This window comes from Nothobranchius furzeri, chromosome 7 (genome assembly GCF_043380555.1).
Source record: "Nothobranchius furzeri strain GRZ-AD chromosome 7, NfurGRZ-RIMD1, whole genome shotgun sequence".
Lineage (NCBI taxonomy): Eukaryota > Metazoa > Chordata > Actinopteri > Cyprinodontiformes > Nothobranchiidae > Nothobranchius > Nothobranchius furzeri.
The window spans coordinates 57,641,374-57,660,418 of record NC_091747.1 but is presented as its reverse complement, the minus strand read 5'-3'; the positions used below and the strand labels follow the sequence as shown (position 1 = coordinate 57,660,418).

Genomic DNA, 19,045 nt, shown 5'->3' with positions numbered 1-19,045 from the left:
TCTTTTGTTAACTGAACACATTTATTAATACAAAAGTTGTACAAAAGGCTTCTTTTGTGTAAATTGTGTAATACAATAGATTGGTGTGGAGCTTTTACCACACCAATGATTTCTTCCAACTTGGGTCATTGCTTTGTCACAATCTGCTGAGAAGACTCCAATAAATCAGGCTTTACAAATAAATAACACTTAAAAAAACACATTTTAAATCACATCCTACTTATAATATGCAAGCTCTAAAATGGGAATTGAATTCTCTTGGATAAAATCTACAAAACACAATCTCATCAGGTAAATCATGTATGGTTCCTCTGTGAGACGATTGGAGTCATCAAGTTAAACACCAACTTCACAAGATTGTTGGATCTCTCGCCCGGTTTATCGGTTTCCGCCATACTTGGATGCCCAGTCCACCCGGCCGTGGACGGGCGGCACAGCGGGAGCTCTGCTCAGGAGATTTCCAGAGGTTTTCCCCAACGCTGAGTAACCGCTCTCCTTCGCCTGAGTCCTGTCTGTCCGCCTCCTCCAGCCCTCGTAATCTAAAGGAAAAGCAGCTGGTCAACGGCTTTTCACCAGAAATAAAGATTTAGAGTCAGAATCAATAAGATGTTCATGAGGAGAGTGGGTGTGTAAAATAGAAGAAACACTTTTGACCCAATAGATTACAGAAGCAGATGGCAATACCTTCAGTGGTTTCGCTCTGTGTCGAGTTGGAAAGAGGCTTGAGCTTAGCAGACTTTTTCTTTTTATTATCAGGAGAATAGGAGGAAGGGTTGACTAAAAGGTAAGAAGATAAAAATGAAGAAATGAAATACTGGGGTCAGAAGAAAAGAGCAGGGGTCTCATTTATCAAACATTGCGTAGAATCCTTACTAAAACCGTACTTAAGCTCAGCAAAAAAAAATGTACTCACGCCAAGTAGGTTTGTGATCTATCAAACATGGGGTACGCACAGCTGCACGCAATCTCCGCTTCATAAATCAGAAACTAAAAATGTTCTCAGCTGCTTTTTAGTCAGATCCCGCCCTCACCACGCCCACTTACTGCCATAAATGGTCAATGCAAAGTGCCTTGTGGATCTCATGCATAAACATAAGCCGGCTTGTTGCAGCATTTCGATCACGACCGCAGATCAAGGAAGCGCTATTTAACAGAAGCAGAAGTTGAGGTACCTGTGGGTGAGGTGGAGAAATGAAAGGAAGTGCTTTTGCAAAACAAATAAGTGAAAATCCACGGAGTGGCACAGCGCTGCTGAAGCCGTCAATGTTGTGAATTCTTCAGAGAGATCTGTGGCGGATATTAAAAAAATGGTCCAATTGGGAATTCAGCCCCAGACTCTCAGGTGAAAGTCACGTGCGCTAACCAGTCAGCCAAACAGAGATCTCCCTTTTCTAAATAGCCAGGGCACATGATCAACCGGGTCACAGTGACAGGACACACACTGTCACAGACGCATTACATTCTGTCTCAATCTGTCCCCCTGCTGATATTCTGCATTCTGTATTCTGCGCTTCAGGCTGTGTGTGTGTGTGTGTGTGTGTGTGTGTGTGGAGGGTCTTGTTCTGTGTGAAAACGAAGCAGTACAAGTGATAATGCTGCAGGATTTCATAATTGTATCTTCTCAGCAGCAGCACTGCAGGTGCTCTCCATGTCCAACATGTGTGTAAGCCAGGTCCTTAGTCAACTTAAAGTTGCGCATATTTTTCCGCTAAGTTTTCTTTCATAAATCCCAAAGTTTGCGTGGAAAGTTGCTTACGCAGTCTTCCGACCCCGTTTTGTGCGTAAGCAAGCTTGATAAATGAGGTCCCAGAGCGTTGTCAAACAGAACAGTTGGAGCTATGAAGGATTTAAATCAGAGGAAGGAAAGTAGATTTTCAACGTTAAACTGACTTTGTTCACTCTGCAGGATTAAAATAAATCCTTACTTGTGTGCTGACCAGACAGAGGGGCCAGCTGGATTCGTTGTCCCACTGTGCCGACCTCCTTCTTTTGGAAAGAAGGGATGTAGCCACTGGAGAGGTTGTATTTGGTGCTTACAAAGTTTCCTTTGAGAGTAGAAAGACACACATCACCTTCTGGAGCATTTAAACAAAACTTCGCCATACATGAGAAACTAGGTTCAAAGAATTAAGCTCCGGATAAACCGATATTAACGGTTATTTGGGCCGATATCAATATGCGATATTAATATTGCTGCTATGGCCGATAACGACATTTACCAATATAACATGCACATTTATGCCGTCACCGTGTCTTTCAACTAGATGCGTAAGTAGCACGTAACAGACGTGTTTTACCCACCCCACCAGCTAGATTTCAGACACTAAACGGCAGCGAAAACAATCCACTCAGCTGGTTATGGAAGGTCACGGAATCATGGAAAATTGTAAAACCACGCGTGATTTCAGCAGTTCACACAGTGATAGGAGAAAGATGGCAGCTTATATCCAAAAAGGTCTGTGATTACTTTTCTGTGCCGTTTACCTTGACTACCACTGCTTTCATGTTTGACTTCCTGTCTGGCGAGGTCTGAGCTTGAGGGGTTCTGGAAGCGTAGTATGTAAAAAACAGACTCAAAGCGTAAATTTAATAGATCGACATGTCACCACACTTCAGGGACACATCCAAAACGCAATGCTTCACAGCCGGTGGAAAAACACCTATCCACTAGACCAGCGGCTAATTCCTGTGTGCCATAGTTACAAAACACGTATGCGTTTGGTGGAAAGACCCGGTTTCACAAGAACAACCCCCTCCCCTCCCAATACAGATGCACAAACTGCAACTAGACGGAAATTAATAAATATCTTTCTTTTAATATAAGCCCAGTTTTATGTATTGGACCAACACATTCCTAATTTGAATGAATGAATGAATGAATGAATATTTTATTTGGGACAGTGCACGTTAATGAACATACATGTAAGGATAGCATGAATGTAAACGTAAATTGCGTTTGTAGTGACAATATCTTGGTTTCATGATCATGTTTTTGCACCGTGGTTACATAGCTGATTTGACCAGAGTCATTTTTTGGTTTCCGATTTGAATGTGGCAAAAGTGGAACATTTTCTAATGGATTGGGGGAGGCTGTTCCACTGGTGGCCACCCTGTACTGAGAAGACTTTCTGTCCAAATGTTGTTTTTCTGTAAGGGATCACGAAGTCCCTGCGTGATAATGCACGGGTGGCTCTTTTTGAGGTGCCATTGCATCTAATAAAGTTGCTTAACGGAGGTGGGGCGAGAGAGTGTAGTACCTTATATGTTAGACACAAGTTTTTGAGTTTGATTAGATTGTCTAGGTTGAGGAGTTTATGCTTTTTCAACACGTGGCAATGGCGGTGAGCCTTGGGTTTTTATCAAGCAGCTTTAGGCTTCTTTTGTATTGTGTTATGACCGGTTTTAGTGTAGTTGGGCAGTTGAGCGACCAAGTTGTCAGGCCATATTCTAAGTGGGAGCTGATCATCGCGTGAAAGTAGATTTTGGCAGTCTGTGTCTAGACTGTTGCTGATGTGGTTAAAGTTTTCATTATTGAACTTGAACATCTGGGTTACTTTTCTTATGTGGCTTTTGAAGGTTAACGTTGGGTCTAGGGTGACCCCGAGGTATTTGACCTTTGGTGCTAGCTCAAGTTCTACCCCCTTCAGAAATACATTTGATTTTTGTTGTTTTAAACAACGTTTTGTGAAGTACATGCATACGGTTTTGGAAGTGTTTAGTTGGAGACAAGATTCATTTAACCAGTCGTAGATTAATGATAGAGCTGCTGTTAGGTCATTACCAGCCTGTTTGATGTTGTTAGCTTGCAGGTATATGATGGCATCGTCTGCGTACACTTGTGTGTAGACATTTTTGCAGACGTCAGGTAGTCGTCGTCGTCTTCCTCCGCTTATCCGGGTCCGGGTCGCGGGGGCAGCATCCCAACTAGGGAGCTCCAGACCGTCCTCTCCCCGGCCACCTCCACCAGCTCCTCCGGCAGGACCCCAAGGCGTTCCCGGACCAGATTGTCCTGGATCGACCCGGGGGCCTCCTGCTGATAGGACATGCCCGAAACACCTCCCCAGGGAGGCGTCCAGGAGGCATCCTGACCAGATGCCCAAACCACCTCAACTGACTCCTTTCGATCCGGAGGAGCAGTGGTTCTACTCCGAGTCCCTCCCGAATGTCCGAGCTCCTCACCCTATCTCTAAGGCTGAGCCCGTCCACCCTACGGAGGAAGCTCATTTCGGCCGCTTGTATCCGCAATCTCGTTCTTTCTGTCATTACCCAAAGCTCATGACCATGGGTGAGAATTGGGACGTAGATCGACCGGTAAATCGAGAGCCTGGCTTTCTGGCTCAGCTCCCTCTTCACCACGGCAGATCGGCTCAACGTCCGCAGCACTGCAGACGCCGAACCAATCTACCTGTTGATCTCCCGATCCCTCCTACCCTCACTCGTGAACAAGACCCTGAGATACTTAAACTCCTCCACTTGAGGTAGCACCTCTCTCCTGACCCGGAGTTGGCAAGCCACCCTTTTCCGGTCGAGAACCACGGTCTCAGATTTGGAGGTGCTGATCCTCATCCCACGTCAGGTAGGTTGTTGATAAAGAGAGAGAATAATATTGGTCCAAGAACCGATCCTTGGAGGACGCCGGTCTCGCAGTCCAGATGTGTGGATTTTGTAACATCAAAGGCCACGTACTGTTTACGTTTACTTAGGTAGGACGCAAACCATTGAAGAGCTCGGTTGGAGATGTTAAATTGAGTCAGCCTGGATAATAGCATGCGATGGTTAACTGAATCGAAAGCTTTCTTTAGATCTAGAAAGACTGCCCTGACGCAATGACTCTCGTCCAGCAAGCTTTTCAGGTTCTTTATTAATACGCACAAGGCTGATTCTGTAGAATGATGGGATCTGAAGCCGCATTGCATTCTGTGTATTGATGGTTTGGTATCCTCAAGATGTGCGGTTACAAGTTTGACTACCCATTTCTCTGCTATTTTGGACACAACCGGGAATTTACTAATGGGGCGATAACTGGCCATGTCAGTTCTAGCGCCTGATTTGAATATTGGGGTGACTGCTGCGATTTTCCAATCTGACGGGACAGTGGAGCTTTCGAAAGACATGTTTAGTACGTGTGTTATTGGGCGAATAAGGAGGTCTCTGTGTTCTTTTAAAAAGCTGGTAGTTAGGCCAAATCCGTCAACGGCTTTTGAGTTTTTAGGCCCGCAATTATCTTAGCCACCTCCGTGTCTGTGATTTGGGTGATTGTCAAAAGGTTCTGATCGGTATCTTTTGTGTTTGCGATGGGGATGGTGGGGTTGAACTTCTGACTGATCTCCTTGACTGAGTTTATAAAAAAGATGTTTAATGTGCTGGCAATGGATGAGGGTTCTCTAATAATGGTGCCATTAACATGTAGTTCGGTTACTTTGATGTTTTTGTTTGAGTGGCGGCCTAGGAGTCTATTTAGGTTTTGCCAGATGAGTTTACCATTGCCGTTGGCATTCGTTATTAAATTAATGAAGACGTTAGCTTTGGCTTGTTTTAGGCTTAGTGTTACCTTGTTTCGCATTGAAGTGAAACGCTGTCTGTCCAGAGTTAGTCCTGTTTTCAGGTATTGTTTAAGGAGTAGATCTCTTTTTTTCATAAGGGTTTTGCATTCATTGTTTACCCACGGCAGAGCAGGTGTTTTATTTGTGCACTGTCGACCTTTAGAGGATTAAGTAGATATAACGTTTTTGAGTGAGTTAGTTAGGTGGCTGTTACAGAATTGTGGGTCTTTACTGTGCAGTAGAGGTTCCCAGTCGGTCGATTTTAGTGCTTCTGCTACATTATCTCGCTGATTCTTTCTAAATTTATAGAACGATCTATTACTGGAAGAACTGCATGTGTTATTTTCTGTCTGTGCTTTTGTAAGCTTTCTGGTAAATAAGATAAACTTATGGTCTGAAATGCCCGTTATAAGGTTGTGGGTTTTAGTGATGCGCTCAGGTTTATTACTTAAGACCAGATCAATTGTGGTTTCTGAATGTTTTGTTATTCTCGTGGGTTTATCTATAAGTTGGTTATAATTCAATTCATCCATTATGAGCTTTAGATTTGTTCTTTTTTACAGCCCCAGTTTATGTTGAAGTCACCTGTTACAATTATCTCGTTGGATTTGTTGTTTACACTGTTATGTTTGATTAGCGCTCGTAGTTGATCATAGAAAATTTTTTTTGCAGATGGAGGATGGTATAGACAGATCAGTGTGAAAGACATTTCTGGTGAAAGGGAGATTTTAACAGAAATATGTTCTATTTCTACATCAGTTGGAGAATCAAGTATAGCACATTTAAGCTGTTTTTTAATGTAAACTATTATTCCTCCTCCTCTCGCTCCAGTTCTATCTTTCCTGAATACTGTGTAGTCTGGAAAGGTAACTGCAGATTTAGGAGAGGAGCTCGCGAGCCAGGATTCAGAGATTCCCAGGATAGAGATATTAGAGTTGCTTTGTATATGTTCTAATTGTTCATGCTTAGGAAGGATGCTGCGGATATTAACGTGACCACATAATAGACCCTTGGTTTTATTTCTCGTGTCCCAGATTAGTTTTGCGTGATTTAAGATTTAAGACATTATAAAAAACAAATATTCTCCCATCACTGATTATTTTAGAAATATTGATAAGAAAACAATGCAAATGCCATTTGAGGCCCCCAAAGCAGAAATGACTGCAGTAAATGGGTTAACAAGCACCACGGGGCCCTTGGTGCTCTTGCATATTGACACAAAGTCTCCTGTCTTAAATACCTTTGGACAGATCAATTTTCTCCAGAATTCTCTCTTTGACAACAGTTTTCTCCGGTGTGCTATCCACCGATTTAGTGGCATTCTCTTCTAATCTCACAGCCAAAGAGCAGAAGCCATTCATGCAGAGATGAAAGAAAAAGTAAAGAAAATTAAATATCAAGACAGAAACATGGAGGAAAGAAGTTGTTTAATGCCACTACACCGAGCTGCGGATTCAAGCAAAGCATGCAGAGGAAGTGTTGAGAGGTAGAACGAAGAGGACAGGTTGAGGGTCATTGAAGGAACATCTGATCTTTAACAGTCTTCATCTCATCAATACATAATAAATGGGAAAGACAAGTTGGAAGAATGAGACAGGCACTGAAGGGAGAACAGATTGTGTGTCGATCCGCACAACTAATCATTTAAACCTGTCTCGTGTCTCTAAAGCTGCTGACACTTAGCCTCCCAACACAGCGTTGTCCATTAGGGGACATGAACTGGGAATTCACGAGTTATGATCAGAACTAGGCTAGAAATCTAAACAAACTGTAGCAGTAGCAAAAGATATTGCTACAAATAGTGTTTGTAGAGACGCCGGGTGGGATTAGCACCGTTATGACAGAGCTTTATATTTCTTACAGAGATGTCAGAGATGTGATGGAGCAGAACATCAAAGATACAGAGGCTCGTTTAAACAAACAAGAACATTTGAAGGATTACTAAGAAATGAAAGGAAAACGTTCATGTCAGACATGACGAGCTACACCAAATGCCCACTTCAGCATTAGACATAATTCCCCATTACCTGTGTTGGCTCTAGAGATGGATAATCCTCTGCCAATAGGAGCGAGTGGTTTATTTACAGGACTGGAAGAGCTCTCCCACAGATCCCGCAGTGTCATGCCACCCAGGTCCTTAACTCCAGAGGAAGTTTGATTTTTCCCAATCAAGCCTTTTCAAGCAATAAATGTGAGAACATGTTTATTCTTTTACAAAATAAAAGTAATATAGAAAAGTAAGCAAGAGATCATAATTTTGTACAAATCTGTCCTACCAGGGAGGTAGCGTGACTGGCTGAGATAGTGCTGCCGTGCTGCAGATCCACGAAGACCATGGTCCATTTGGCCAACCTTAACATTGGTAGGAATTTTTGTAACAGTCCTGAACGAGTAAAGAGGCTTTTGCTCCTTGGGCCTGAGAACAGAATTAAACATTTAAAGAAGTTCTCTTTAAAGCACTGGTAAAGTAGATGGGGTTCTTACTGTGGGCAGTGGTCTTCAGAGCTCTGATCCTCCTCCGCGTTCCCCAGACTGGGCTTCTTGGAGTTGGAGGCAGCCGTTTCTGATTGGTCGGATTGCTCCCAGCTGTCTGACGTCTTGGTTAAAGCCTGTCCCCAGCGACGGCGACCACTCTTCAGCAACCCCATCTCGCTGCTTACAGCACTGTTTTCACTGCCCAGTGAGGCTGCCTTCTGCACACGTTTTTCACACCAATGAAGGATCCAAATAATATGTTTTCCTGCATAATAACGTTCTGAATTGTAAGGCTATGATTTTATGGAGTTACTCACTGCATGGGTGGGGACTCCTTTGCTCTCAGACTGAGGCAGGGGGATTGGCTGAAGAGGCTGATGCTGCTGCTGGTTTCTAGAAGAGGACGTGGAGGCTTTGGACTCAGACGAAGACTGCTGAGGATCTGTCTTTGAGTCAGACATCTGTTTCTGAACCTGCATCCTGGTCTCAACTTTTTTGACCTCCTGGCTCTGAGGACGAGGCCCTAAAACCTGCCCCACTTGGAAGTAAGGGTAACGCAAGGCCTATCCATGGATAGAAACAAAAACAAGCTGCTGTTGGTCTAAAGCTCTCACGTCTAACAGAGACATAGACTTTAAGACTTTGGTGATGATACCTGTACAGCTGTGGGTCTACTTTTGGGATCCCACTGCAGGAGGTCTTTCATCAGCGTAATAGCCTCGTTGCTGGCATTGGGGATCAGGGTCTTCAGGTGGGTGGGCACACATTGAGGGAAACGAAAATTCATCGCAGACGCTAGCTGGTAGCCCTCCGGCCAATCCGCCTAGTTTGAGAAACAATCAAACCAGGCATTAAAAAAGAAATAGCCTAATGCACATATTCTTGGATATTCCATCTGTAACAGCATTACCTGTATATTCTACAACACATTTATGAAAGAGTTCTGCCATGCTGTGGAGTCGCTAAAGCTAATGGTTAGCTTCTACTAGCCAAGATGCGCTCTGCCCTCTCCTGGACGCCAAGTCAACAACAGCCTTTTACTTCGCCAGCCAAGATGGGTGGGTCCATGAATACTAATTTTCAGTGTGACATAAATCTGTGTGGCTTTTTCTGATCTTCTATTTTTCCCATTTATTTGCTGTCAGCAGCTAATAAAGGAAATATGGGTAGAAGACTATCGTCATGTTTAGCTTGCATGTGAAACTTCCATTTTTCGATCGTATTTCATAAATAAGTAAAATAACAGTTTCTCAGTCAACTTGGTCTTTGAACATGAACTCGAATTAGGCACCTGGAGGAAATATGAGCTCTTCCATCTATTTCTGTCCACAGTTTTCTCACCTTTTTAACAGTGCCCAGGACTTGGCAAATCTTAAAGATCTCATCCACTTCACTGTTTCCAGGAAAAAGAGGTCGAAGGGTGTAGAGTTCAGCCATGATGCAGCCCACGGCCCACAGATCAATTGGAGAGCTGTAGGTAGACGACCTGAGAAGGACCTCGGGAGCTCGGTACCTAAATACAGAACATTTCATCTAAACATTGTAAAAATTGATGTAGTCCAAGGAAAAAAGGACAAAAGATCATCTCATCGTGATGTTTGCAAGTATGAACTTTGATTCCTGGTTGAGATCGCTAGAATGCTCAATTGTTTCCAAACAGGAAAACATGAATCTTACCATCTAGTCGATACATAATCTGTGTAGGGGGGTTTGGAGCGGATTTCTCTGGCCAGTCCAAAATCTGCTATTTTCACCAGTTCTGGACCCATGCACAAAAGATTCTCTGGCTTCATGTCTCGATGGAAAAAACCTGAAAAAAATCACAACTGAATTAATATTTTGCCCACACTGGAAGTAAGCTCAAGAGTAAATCCAATACAAGAGGCCTTCGCAGCGCTTCGCTGCTCGGGCCTAATTACGTCACAAATTTCAAGTTCCTGAGAAAAATGGAAGCCCAACACATATAAACCCATACATTTAACCTTCCATTGTTTTTTCTAGGTACAAGAAAACATCTGTGCATTAATCAAGTGTAGCCAAAAGTCTATGATGTCAGGATAATATGTATTTTGACTTAGGTATCTCAACATGTCTAAGGAAATTCACTCATATACCTAGTGGCTACACAGAATAATACACGCTTATTTGCATAGGAAGTCCATTGTGACTCATGAGTCATCATGACATGACTGTTTCCATGAAATATAACAAACTAAAGAGCTAAAAGTTGTTCTACTCCTAGAAAAAAAGATAAAGCTTCTTACCATGCTTATGAACAAAAGCCAACCCAGACAGAACTTGAAACATGATGTTTCTAATTTCATTCTCTGTGAGCATCTTATTCTCTCTAACAGCAAATCCAAACGAAGAAAGAAGAGAGGGAAGAGAGGATAAAAGAGACATTAAAGAAAGATTTAGGAGGAAATGTGCATGCATTTATGATGGGGGGGTGCACGGCCATTTACACAGAGCATGCATGTTTGCATCCGTTTGTGTTTGCTTCGTAAAAATACAACCATAACAAGATCTGGTAAAAGGAAACACGTGCATGCATCCACACATCTGTTTACAACACATACAGAGCAGAAAGTGGTTGTGGAGGGATCACAAACTGCAAGAATTTGATAATTATCCAAGCAATCATTTTATTTCTGATCTTTTACAGCATTTATGAGAGCCGTTTGTAATCGTGTCATTTTCACCTTTCAAACATAGTAAATCTTGCAGGATGAGACACCTCTAGTAGGAATAGAAGCATGGATGCAACACGGTGCACCTACCATGTTTATGAATAAAAGACAGGCCTTGTAAAATCTGAAAGCTCATGTTTCTTATCACTGACTCAGGAAACAATTTTCTTCTGTGAACATAAAACCAATATGTAATTCTAAGGAGCAGGTTAGGGAAATGATCACAACAAAGACATGTTTCTTATACAGTAATGTTTGACCACTGGTCAGACAAGTTAAAAGGGTCATACACTCGTTATTTCAGTACATCTGCTGTGGTCTCTATAGAAATGAATGCATTGGGAGCAGTTTTCAGAGAGGAAAAGCTCTGGTGCTCCTGTTTCAGGAAGTAGAAGATAGTTGATGAAGTCGGGGGCAAAAAAACGGCAGGATTTGGAGCTTCACTCATTAATATTCATGATGTGCAAATGTCTGGCCTGATTATCTAACAGCAACTCAACTCTTCCCCCTTCTTTGCACTGGACATGAAGGCGGTGCACAGCGTAATAGTGACATTTTACCCACAAGCACATTCACAACTGGGAGTGTTTCAGATGTGAAACGGGAGCAAAAGCGTTCCAATTCGCTGCTCCCACAAAGTCAGAAAACCACGCGTGATTTCAGAAGTCCACATAATAACAAGCAAGGTGAAAGACAGCTGTATAGGTCCAAAAAGGTCTGTGGCTTATTTCCTTTTCTGTTTACCTTGGCTACAGGGATTTTAACAGGAAATGACGTATGTTTACCTGCATCAGTAGGTTAAACTTATCATTTAGCAGAGGTTGGTGATTTAGCCCGGACAAGCGCGTGTAATTCTGAATGTAGCGTTCCTCTTCTCACCTGTCCTTCATCAGCTGGTACAGATTCTCTTTCATGTATTCAAAAACAAAGTAGAGGTGATCGTTCTCTCTGATAACCTCCTTTAGTTTCACCACGTTCGCGTGGTTCAGCTTCTTCAGTGACTGCAGTGACAGATGAAGTGGAAAGAGGGAAGAAAGATTTTAAGTGCGTCAGGAACTAAAACGATGTGTTTAGCAACACTGCCCAAGTTGTGAAACCGTTTTTATTGAATCACTTTCACTGATGCTGAAACTCTACATCTATGCTGCTGGTAAATGTAATCCATCCGTACCTTCACTTCTCTGAGGTTCATGCATTCTTCCCACGAATAAAACTTCCGCTTCATCCTAACAACACATAAAGGAATAAGCAACATCATTTAACACACAATGCATTATCACTGCTGTCTGAATAAAATTCCTTTATGTGACCTTGAATAAAATTCCTTTATGTGACCTCATCAATATTTCATTTTGGCTGATGTGTCTAGAGTTTCAATTTATATTGTGACAAAAAGCCGCACAGGCCATGGATTTCACAAATACAGAAGCTGATGTTGTAAACATTTATTTTATAAACACATTAAATACAAAACATATTTTGTCTTAGTTGTTTATATAAAGGTGGACAATAATATTTGTTTATTAATGTTTATGCCTCGTCCAGGCCAGGGACGGGGTCCCGCCTCAAGTGGAGGAGTTTAAATATCTCAGAGGGAAAGATGTAGCACAAGATCAATAGATAGGTTAGAGCTGCATCTGCCGTGATGCAGACGTAGGAATGTAGATCAACCGGTGAACTGACAGACCGGTACAACGTCTGCATCACTCAATTCACCGGTTGATCTACATTCCAACCCTCACCTATGGTCACGAGCTTTGGGTAGTGACCGAAAGAGCGAGATCGTGGATATAAACAGCTGAAAGGAGTTTTCTCCACAGGGTGTCTGGGCTCTCCCTTAGAAATAGGGTGAGAAGCTCGATCATCTGGGAGGAGCTCAGAGTAGATTCCACTGCTCCTCCACATCGAAAGGAGCCAGTTGAGGTGGCTTGGGTATCTAGTTGGGAAGCCTCCCTGGTGATGTTTTCTGGGCACGACCAACCGGGAGGAGACCTAAAGAAGGACCCAGGACACGCTGGAGGGACTATGTTTCTCGGCTGCCCAGGGAACGCCTAAGGATTCCCTCGCAGGAGCGGAGCTGGCCCAAGTGGCTGGGGAGAGGGAAGTCTGGGCCTCTCGGTTTAGGCTGCTGCCCCCGCAACCCGACCCCGGATAAGTGGATGAAAGCAGATGGAAGGATAACGTTTTTGCCTCTGCTGCAAGTTTGATCTTTCCATCTGTAGGGTTAGCAAAATATCTCAATCTACACAAAAACATGTGCTAATTATCAGAAAGCCTTCAAGGGATGCACATTAACAGATTCCCTTTTGGAGTCAGCTCAAATACCTCCTCCAAGATACAAGAGCTAACTGAACAAAAAAAAAGGCTATAATTCAATCAATATTAGAGTTACCCCAAACATACTGATGGATTTGTGCAATCACACAAAATGTTAGTTTCAATATTCCCTCGGCCTCTCTAATCAATTTTAGTTTAAACTCTTGCACAAAAGGCAATCATTGTTAAGCAGTCCTAAGGAATGTGAGACTCCCCAATTATTGATCAGTGTTGGCAAATCCAAGTGTGGCAACACGTCAGGAGGTGCTTGATGTTCCTCAACAGCACCTCCCCCTCTTTCCCCTGGAGTTACAGAGGACTAACTGAGGGGAGAACCTATCCTTTTCTCGTCTCCTTCACAATATCAGCAACCCGACACACCCCTCCTTCTACTTTCACTGCCTTTCACCGTCACCACATGTATTGTCTTGCATGGAAACCAAATGATCAACAAGTGGACTCATCTCCCAGGCTTCCCATCTATTATTGAACACCACAACTGTGTTGTAGAAGCAAAACAATGTAGGTGAGGTTTTTGCCACGCAGACGGCAAAGAAACTCGACTTGGGCTAGTTATCCCTGGCCCAGCTTCTGCTTTTATATAACACTTAAGAGATGGGACTCCTAAGCAAGCAAGAAAACCACCAGAAAGAATTAGAGTAGGGTTAGGGAAGTCAAGTCATATTTAGATATGTGTAATAATTTGTTATTGACATAGCTGAGATCTAAATAGAATAGATTATCCAGAGTTATCTCTGTAGTTATGCTGCTATAGGCTTAGACTGCTGGAGGACACACTGACCACTTTTCACACTCTACTGCTTTATTATACAGTCTGCTCTTTAACTGTACTATTTTGTGCCATTTCAGCTGTTAACTTTATTTTCTCTGTAAGTGTTTTTCTCCCCAGAAGATGCTACTATGACGTTCTGCTGAGCTGTGGTGGCCTCATGGAGGGGGCCATCGTCTAGCACACTGCTGCTAACCACTTACACATTCTCTCTCTCCTGATAATAACTTTTTGTTTTCATTGACTTTTGATGTGCTAATACTAGTTTATCCGTTTAATTATAGATCCACTAGAATAAATACAATAAAGTTTATCTTTCACCAAATACAATATTTACTAAGACATCACAATATAACTATAGACACATTACGTGTGTGTGTGTGTGTGTCTGTGTGTGTCTGTGTGTGTGAGTGTGTGTGTGTGTGTGTGTCTGTGTGTGTCTGTGTGTGTGAGTGTGTGTGCTGCTCTGTCTTCTCGATCCCCAGTGAGTGGTGGAGGATGGCTGCTTATACTGAGCCAGGATTCTCTGGAGGTTTCTTCCTGTTAAAAGGGAGTTTTCCTCTCCACTGTCGCTGCATGCTTGTTTAGTATGAGGATTGCTGTATAGTCACTGACACTAGTCAGTGACTTGATGCAATTTGCTGGGTTCCTTATATAGGAAACATTATTTCTGATTGGCTTAATGAACTGTGAATTGGAATGTTTATTATGTGAAGTGCCTTGAGACGACTCTTGTCGTGATTTGGCGCTTTATAAATAAACTTGAAACTTGAATTAAAATTGACACAATGGGCATCACATAATTATTTCAATTGACTTTTTAAACCAGTTGTATCTAAATTACTCTCTATAGCATGGTATAGATAACAAGTAAATATTCAAGTTTTCGAATTAAAAAGCAAACTTCCTCACCTCTTGATAGCCACCAGTTCTCCAGATTCGTTGCTCCTCCCCATCAGCACACAACCATAGGTGCCATCACCCAGCTGCTTCAGGGTGGTGTAGCGATTCATCGTGTCTCAAAATGTCTTCATCAGCTTCCTAAAGCTCGTTCTGAGAGAGGTGAGCTGTGGGAGCACAGTGCTGAGTCATCTGTTGTCTTTAACTGGGGTAAAAGGCTGTTTTGTATCTCCAGAGCAGTTTAGTTGTTCCGGTCCAAAAGGAAGATCCTTAAGTTGTCCAATGTGCCACAAACCCCCTGAGTTTGGGCTTTAGAAATCATCTTCAAATATGTGATCGATTCAGTCTTGTAGGTGTAAATGGGTCGGGAGACAAGGGAGCTAAAAGTGAGAACAACAGCATCAGTACAAATACAAATGTCAATAAAACTCTCCAACAGATCCCTTTCTGTTTTTCCCCTCATAGAGGAGGATCAGGTGTGTGTCACATTAGGAAGCTTCAACACATGAACACCCAAGGGTGATGACACAGGCGGATTAGAGATGTAAATAGGCTGTTGCATCACCGACACGCTTACCGGCATCTACAGCCATCTCCACAGCACCCTGCCTGGCAATAGGCTTTGAGTGAGACCATCGGGTAGCGTTCAAGCTGTTATGCTGCAGATTCAGCCAAATAAACCTTGCTGACGGCATCTTCAACTTTGCACGGGCAACTACTTGCAGCTCAGTACTCTGAATAATTAAAACCACACAAAAACCTTTTAGGTAAAGCTCATCGTTTTGTGTTTAATATTCATGTTGGGCTAATCTTGAGTGGAAATGAGTCCAAAGCGTTGATGAAATTGTGCTTTAAGGGAACAAAATATAGAATATTAAACTCAAATATATAGGCAAGCTGCAAGTATACTAGGGCCTCAGTGGGTGAACCTTGGTGCAGCAGAAGCATGTGTGTGCATTTGAGAAAACCGTGTGTTCCAGCATCTCTTCCCAACTTAAATTTAGGGTGTTTAAATAAAAAATGTTAAAGAATGAGAATAAAAAAAACAGGATATACGTTTAAGCAGAAATAGTTTTCCAACTTTTAGGAATTATGCGGGATTTTTATTTTATCCTAAAAGTGCTAGTCCGACCCTGTACTCTGTGATATAATGTAGGCAATACATCAATGCTTTTTTATTTTGATAAGCCTGTCCTTGTCCCATAGAGCCTCATGCTATTTGAATTGAGCGCCACTTAGCATTAGCCAGCATTCACAAAGGAGAAGCAATGCTTCCAGCTGTAATCACGGAAGTATGGAGCGGGGCTTCATGTATGATTCATTATTTCTGCCTCTAGGTGGTGCCCTCTGACGAAAGACTCCTCTGCTTTAAAGATAAACTTTGCAGTTTTGGCTTGCTTTTAGCACCCCTTAATGTCCAATTTAATTCACCATCATAAAAACGAAACAGAAACTCTCCTCACTGCGTACTTCCGTAATCCATCCATCCATTTTCAGACACTTATTTGGAGTTGTGGGGACCTAAGCAGAGAGGTCCAGACTTCCCTCTCCCCAGTTACTTGGGCCAGCTCCTCCTGGTCAAACCCAAGGTGTTCCCTGGCCAGCAGAGAGACAAATTGTCCCTCCAGTGTGTCCTGGGTCTTCCCTTGGGTCTCCTCCCAGTTGGACATGCCTGGAAAACCTCACCAGGGAGGTGTCCAGGAGGCAGGAGACCAGAAGCTAGAGCCACGTCAACTTGCTCCTCTCGATGTGGAGGAGCAGCGGATCTACTCTGAGCCCCTCCCGGATGAACAAGTTTCTCACCCTATCGCTAAGGGTGTGGAGAAAACTCATTTTGGCCACTTGTATCTGCAATCTCGTTCTGTCACAACCCAAAGCTCGTGACAAAAGGTGAGGGTAGGAATCAACAGTATCACCTTCCTGCTCAGCTCTCTCTTCACCATAACAGATCAGTACAATGCCCGTATCACTGCAGCACCAATCTACCTGTCGATCACATGCTCCATTTTTCCCTCGCTCATGAACAAGATTGACCTCATCCCTGACCTGGAGAAGGCATTCTACCCTTCTCCAATTCAAGATCATGGTTTTGGATTTAGAGGAGCTGATTCTCATCCCAGCCACTTTACACTCTGCAAAAGCTGGAGACCACGTTCTGATAAAGCCAACAAGACCAGATCCGTAATGTAACTGCTGAAATGTCTCCTCAGCCTTAATTTGTTTCTACAGGAGTGATTATTCACTAAATCAAACAAATCAGCTGTGTTCATGATCTAAAACATGCAGGAGTCATATCTCTGAGCTCTCACAATGTAGAAAACCCGATGTTTGACTCCTATTGTGGTCGGGCATTTTTTTATTTATTGTTTCATAGGCCTAAAAGCTTCCTTAGTTTCTTTTGAGGCTCAGACCATGATAAACATGTTACAATAAATGCTATCGAGGTATAGCTCATCTGTTCTGAGGAGTAAACACGGATTGCTGTCAAGCTTGGATTTTGAAACTTCAAGGCAGCGATCCAGGGAGGCTAAAATTGCAAACAGGGTATCACAAGGGGCAGAGAGGCTTTTCATACACCCTGCAAATGGTAATTTTAGCACACACTGGCTAAAGAAAAGGATTTCAAAAATATGACTAATTAGCTCAGTGTGCCTTAAATGAGGTAAATGTGCTTATCTGACATATGTTTGACCTTATTTCCCTTCTTGACCAATAGGAACATTATCTGATGATGGGTCTGCTACAGTAGAGAAAGCACATGTTCTTTAGCATTTGTTCTTAAAATAGATGCTTGAAAAACAGAAAAGCAAGAGGTGAAACAATAATATAAAACAATTTCCTTTTTCTCAAAGAATTCCAAAAATAATGTTTAAAGCTAAATAATTAACCCATAAAACAAATGTAGATTTTAAATGTCTTTCGACACATTTCAATCACATCCAGCTTATTTCTGAATGCAAATTTAAAGCATCTCGTTTGACAGACAAGCAGCTGCAGAAGAATAGTAGGTAGATGCCTAGAGACCTACAATCTGCTAGGAGGGATTTAAAAGGAATTACCGTCTAATAAGGCCACATGACATTAGGAGCTAATCAAGGTCACTTCCCGGTGGACAACAAAAAGATTCAATTTAAGGATTATAACTGTGTGATATGACCACATTTGGCCATTTGACCAATAATATATAACTTTATTTTAATGAATTAATTCAGCACTTACTTTCAACCGTTCTATGGGATAAAGCAATTAAAATAATCTAACATTAGTTAGGTAGTATTTGTCGGGCAATAATAAACAAAAACTATAAAATACAATACGCGCAATTAATTCAAGAGAGAAACGTAGTTCGGACTACTGGTAGTTGCATCAACGTTCATTTTTCTCCCTGCCTCTTTTCTTATCTTTTAAACTGTCTTGGCGGTTTTAAACTCACCAGTTCAGAAGTAGCTTGTCTCCGTTGTCTGGCTCTGCTGATAGCTCCAGATAACATTCTCACTTAGCCCAAACCCAGCGCGTGCAGGTGTGTGCGCGTGACCTCTCCATGGAAACGAACAACATAGAAAGCTCAAACCTCTTCCGAGAGGTGACGAAGCGCGTGGCGGCCGCAATGCTTTGTGGGACTTGTCGTCCTGCACGCATTTATCATCTTCGTGATTGTTCTTGATATTCGGAGACGATTCTAAATGTAAACCATCGATATTTTAATTTAATTTTTGCGCAAAAATTAAAGCCATATCGATTAAAAGTGACAGTGATGTGTTTTCAGCAGTACTCGGGTTAGTCGCCACCAGATGGCGCTAAAATACCGCGATTGGACTATCAGACGCTGTGGTACTACAATCAGAGCACAATAAATAAAAAAATGTATATTATCTAACATTTAATTATATAGGCCATATGTGGTACAACATACATTAAATAAAAATTATATTAAGATTTAATCATATAAAAGCTATGATTATGGGGTCTTTTTTATTTAGTTGTCACAATTTTACGATTGTTTTGTTGTTTTAAACGTTCCTGTATTTTTCCACTAATATTAATTTTATATTTTCGATGGGCTACACCAAATCTTTACAGTACTGTCACTAAACAGAAATGCGTATGCTTAAGAACCCAGCAAACCACTGAAAATGTCATGTCTTCATCACACCAACAAATCAATGTCAGACTGACCTGAACCCTGCTTCACTTTAGAACAGGTCTGCTGCAAAACGTCAGCTATACTGACATACTGTGAAGCATATTACATATTTTAAAATATTAAATTATGCTAAATACAGATATGTAAAAAATATTTCTTTCCTCATGTCAAATCAAAGGTAACCCAA

The 19,045-nt window shown here is 42.2% G+C and overlaps 1 protein-coding gene across 8 annotated transcripts; it reads right to left on the bottom strand.

The window, feature by feature from the left end:
• Positions 1-2: 2 nt before the first annotated feature.
• mak (male germ cell-associated kinase) lies at positions 3-18,935 on the bottom strand. 8 transcript variants are annotated; one of them, XM_054751072.2, is made up of 16 exons: positions 18,148-18,935; positions 14,727-15,094; positions 11,880-11,934; positions 11,588-11,709; positions 10,799-10,878; positions 9,696-9,828; positions 9,360-9,531; positions 8,674-8,841; positions 8,336-8,581; positions 8,028-8,236; positions 7,820-7,959; positions 7,571-7,717; positions 6,784-6,870; positions 1,926-2,045; positions 685-777; positions 3-539 (listed from the first exon to the last, which is right to left on the bottom strand). In XM_054751072.2, exons 2-16 carry the CDS (start codon positions 14,825-14,827, stop codon positions 379-381), a joined length of 2,034 nt encoding a protein of 677 aa, XP_054607047.2. In that variant the 5' UTR covers positions 14,828-15,094; positions 18,148-18,935; the 3' UTR covers positions 3-378. The 8 variants fall into 8 exon arrangements, with proteins under 8 accessions (XP_054607047.2, XP_054607046.2, XP_054607048.2 ...); XM_054751071.2 differs by lacking the exon at positions 10,799-10,878 and adding an exon at positions 10,283-10,365; XM_054751073.2 differs by lacking the exons at positions 685-777; positions 10,799-10,878 and adding an exon at positions 10,283-10,365.
• Positions 18,936-19,045: the final 110 nt, after the last annotated feature.

Excerpts from the sequence above, each read along its gene's own strand:
- mak (XM_054751071.2), bottom strand. The coding sequence starts at position 14,827 with ATGAATCGCTACACCACCCTGAAGCAGCTGGGTGATGGCACCTATGGT. Across the intron at positions 10,366-11,587 it reads TACCAGCTGATGAAGGACAG|AGAGAATAAGATGCTCACAG; the intron begins GTGAGAAGAGGA and ends ATTTGCTGTTAG. Across the intron at positions 9,829-10,282 it reads GGCTTTTGTTCATAAGCATG|GTTTTTTCCATCGAGACATG; the intron begins GTAAGAAGCTTT and ends GATTTTTTTCAG.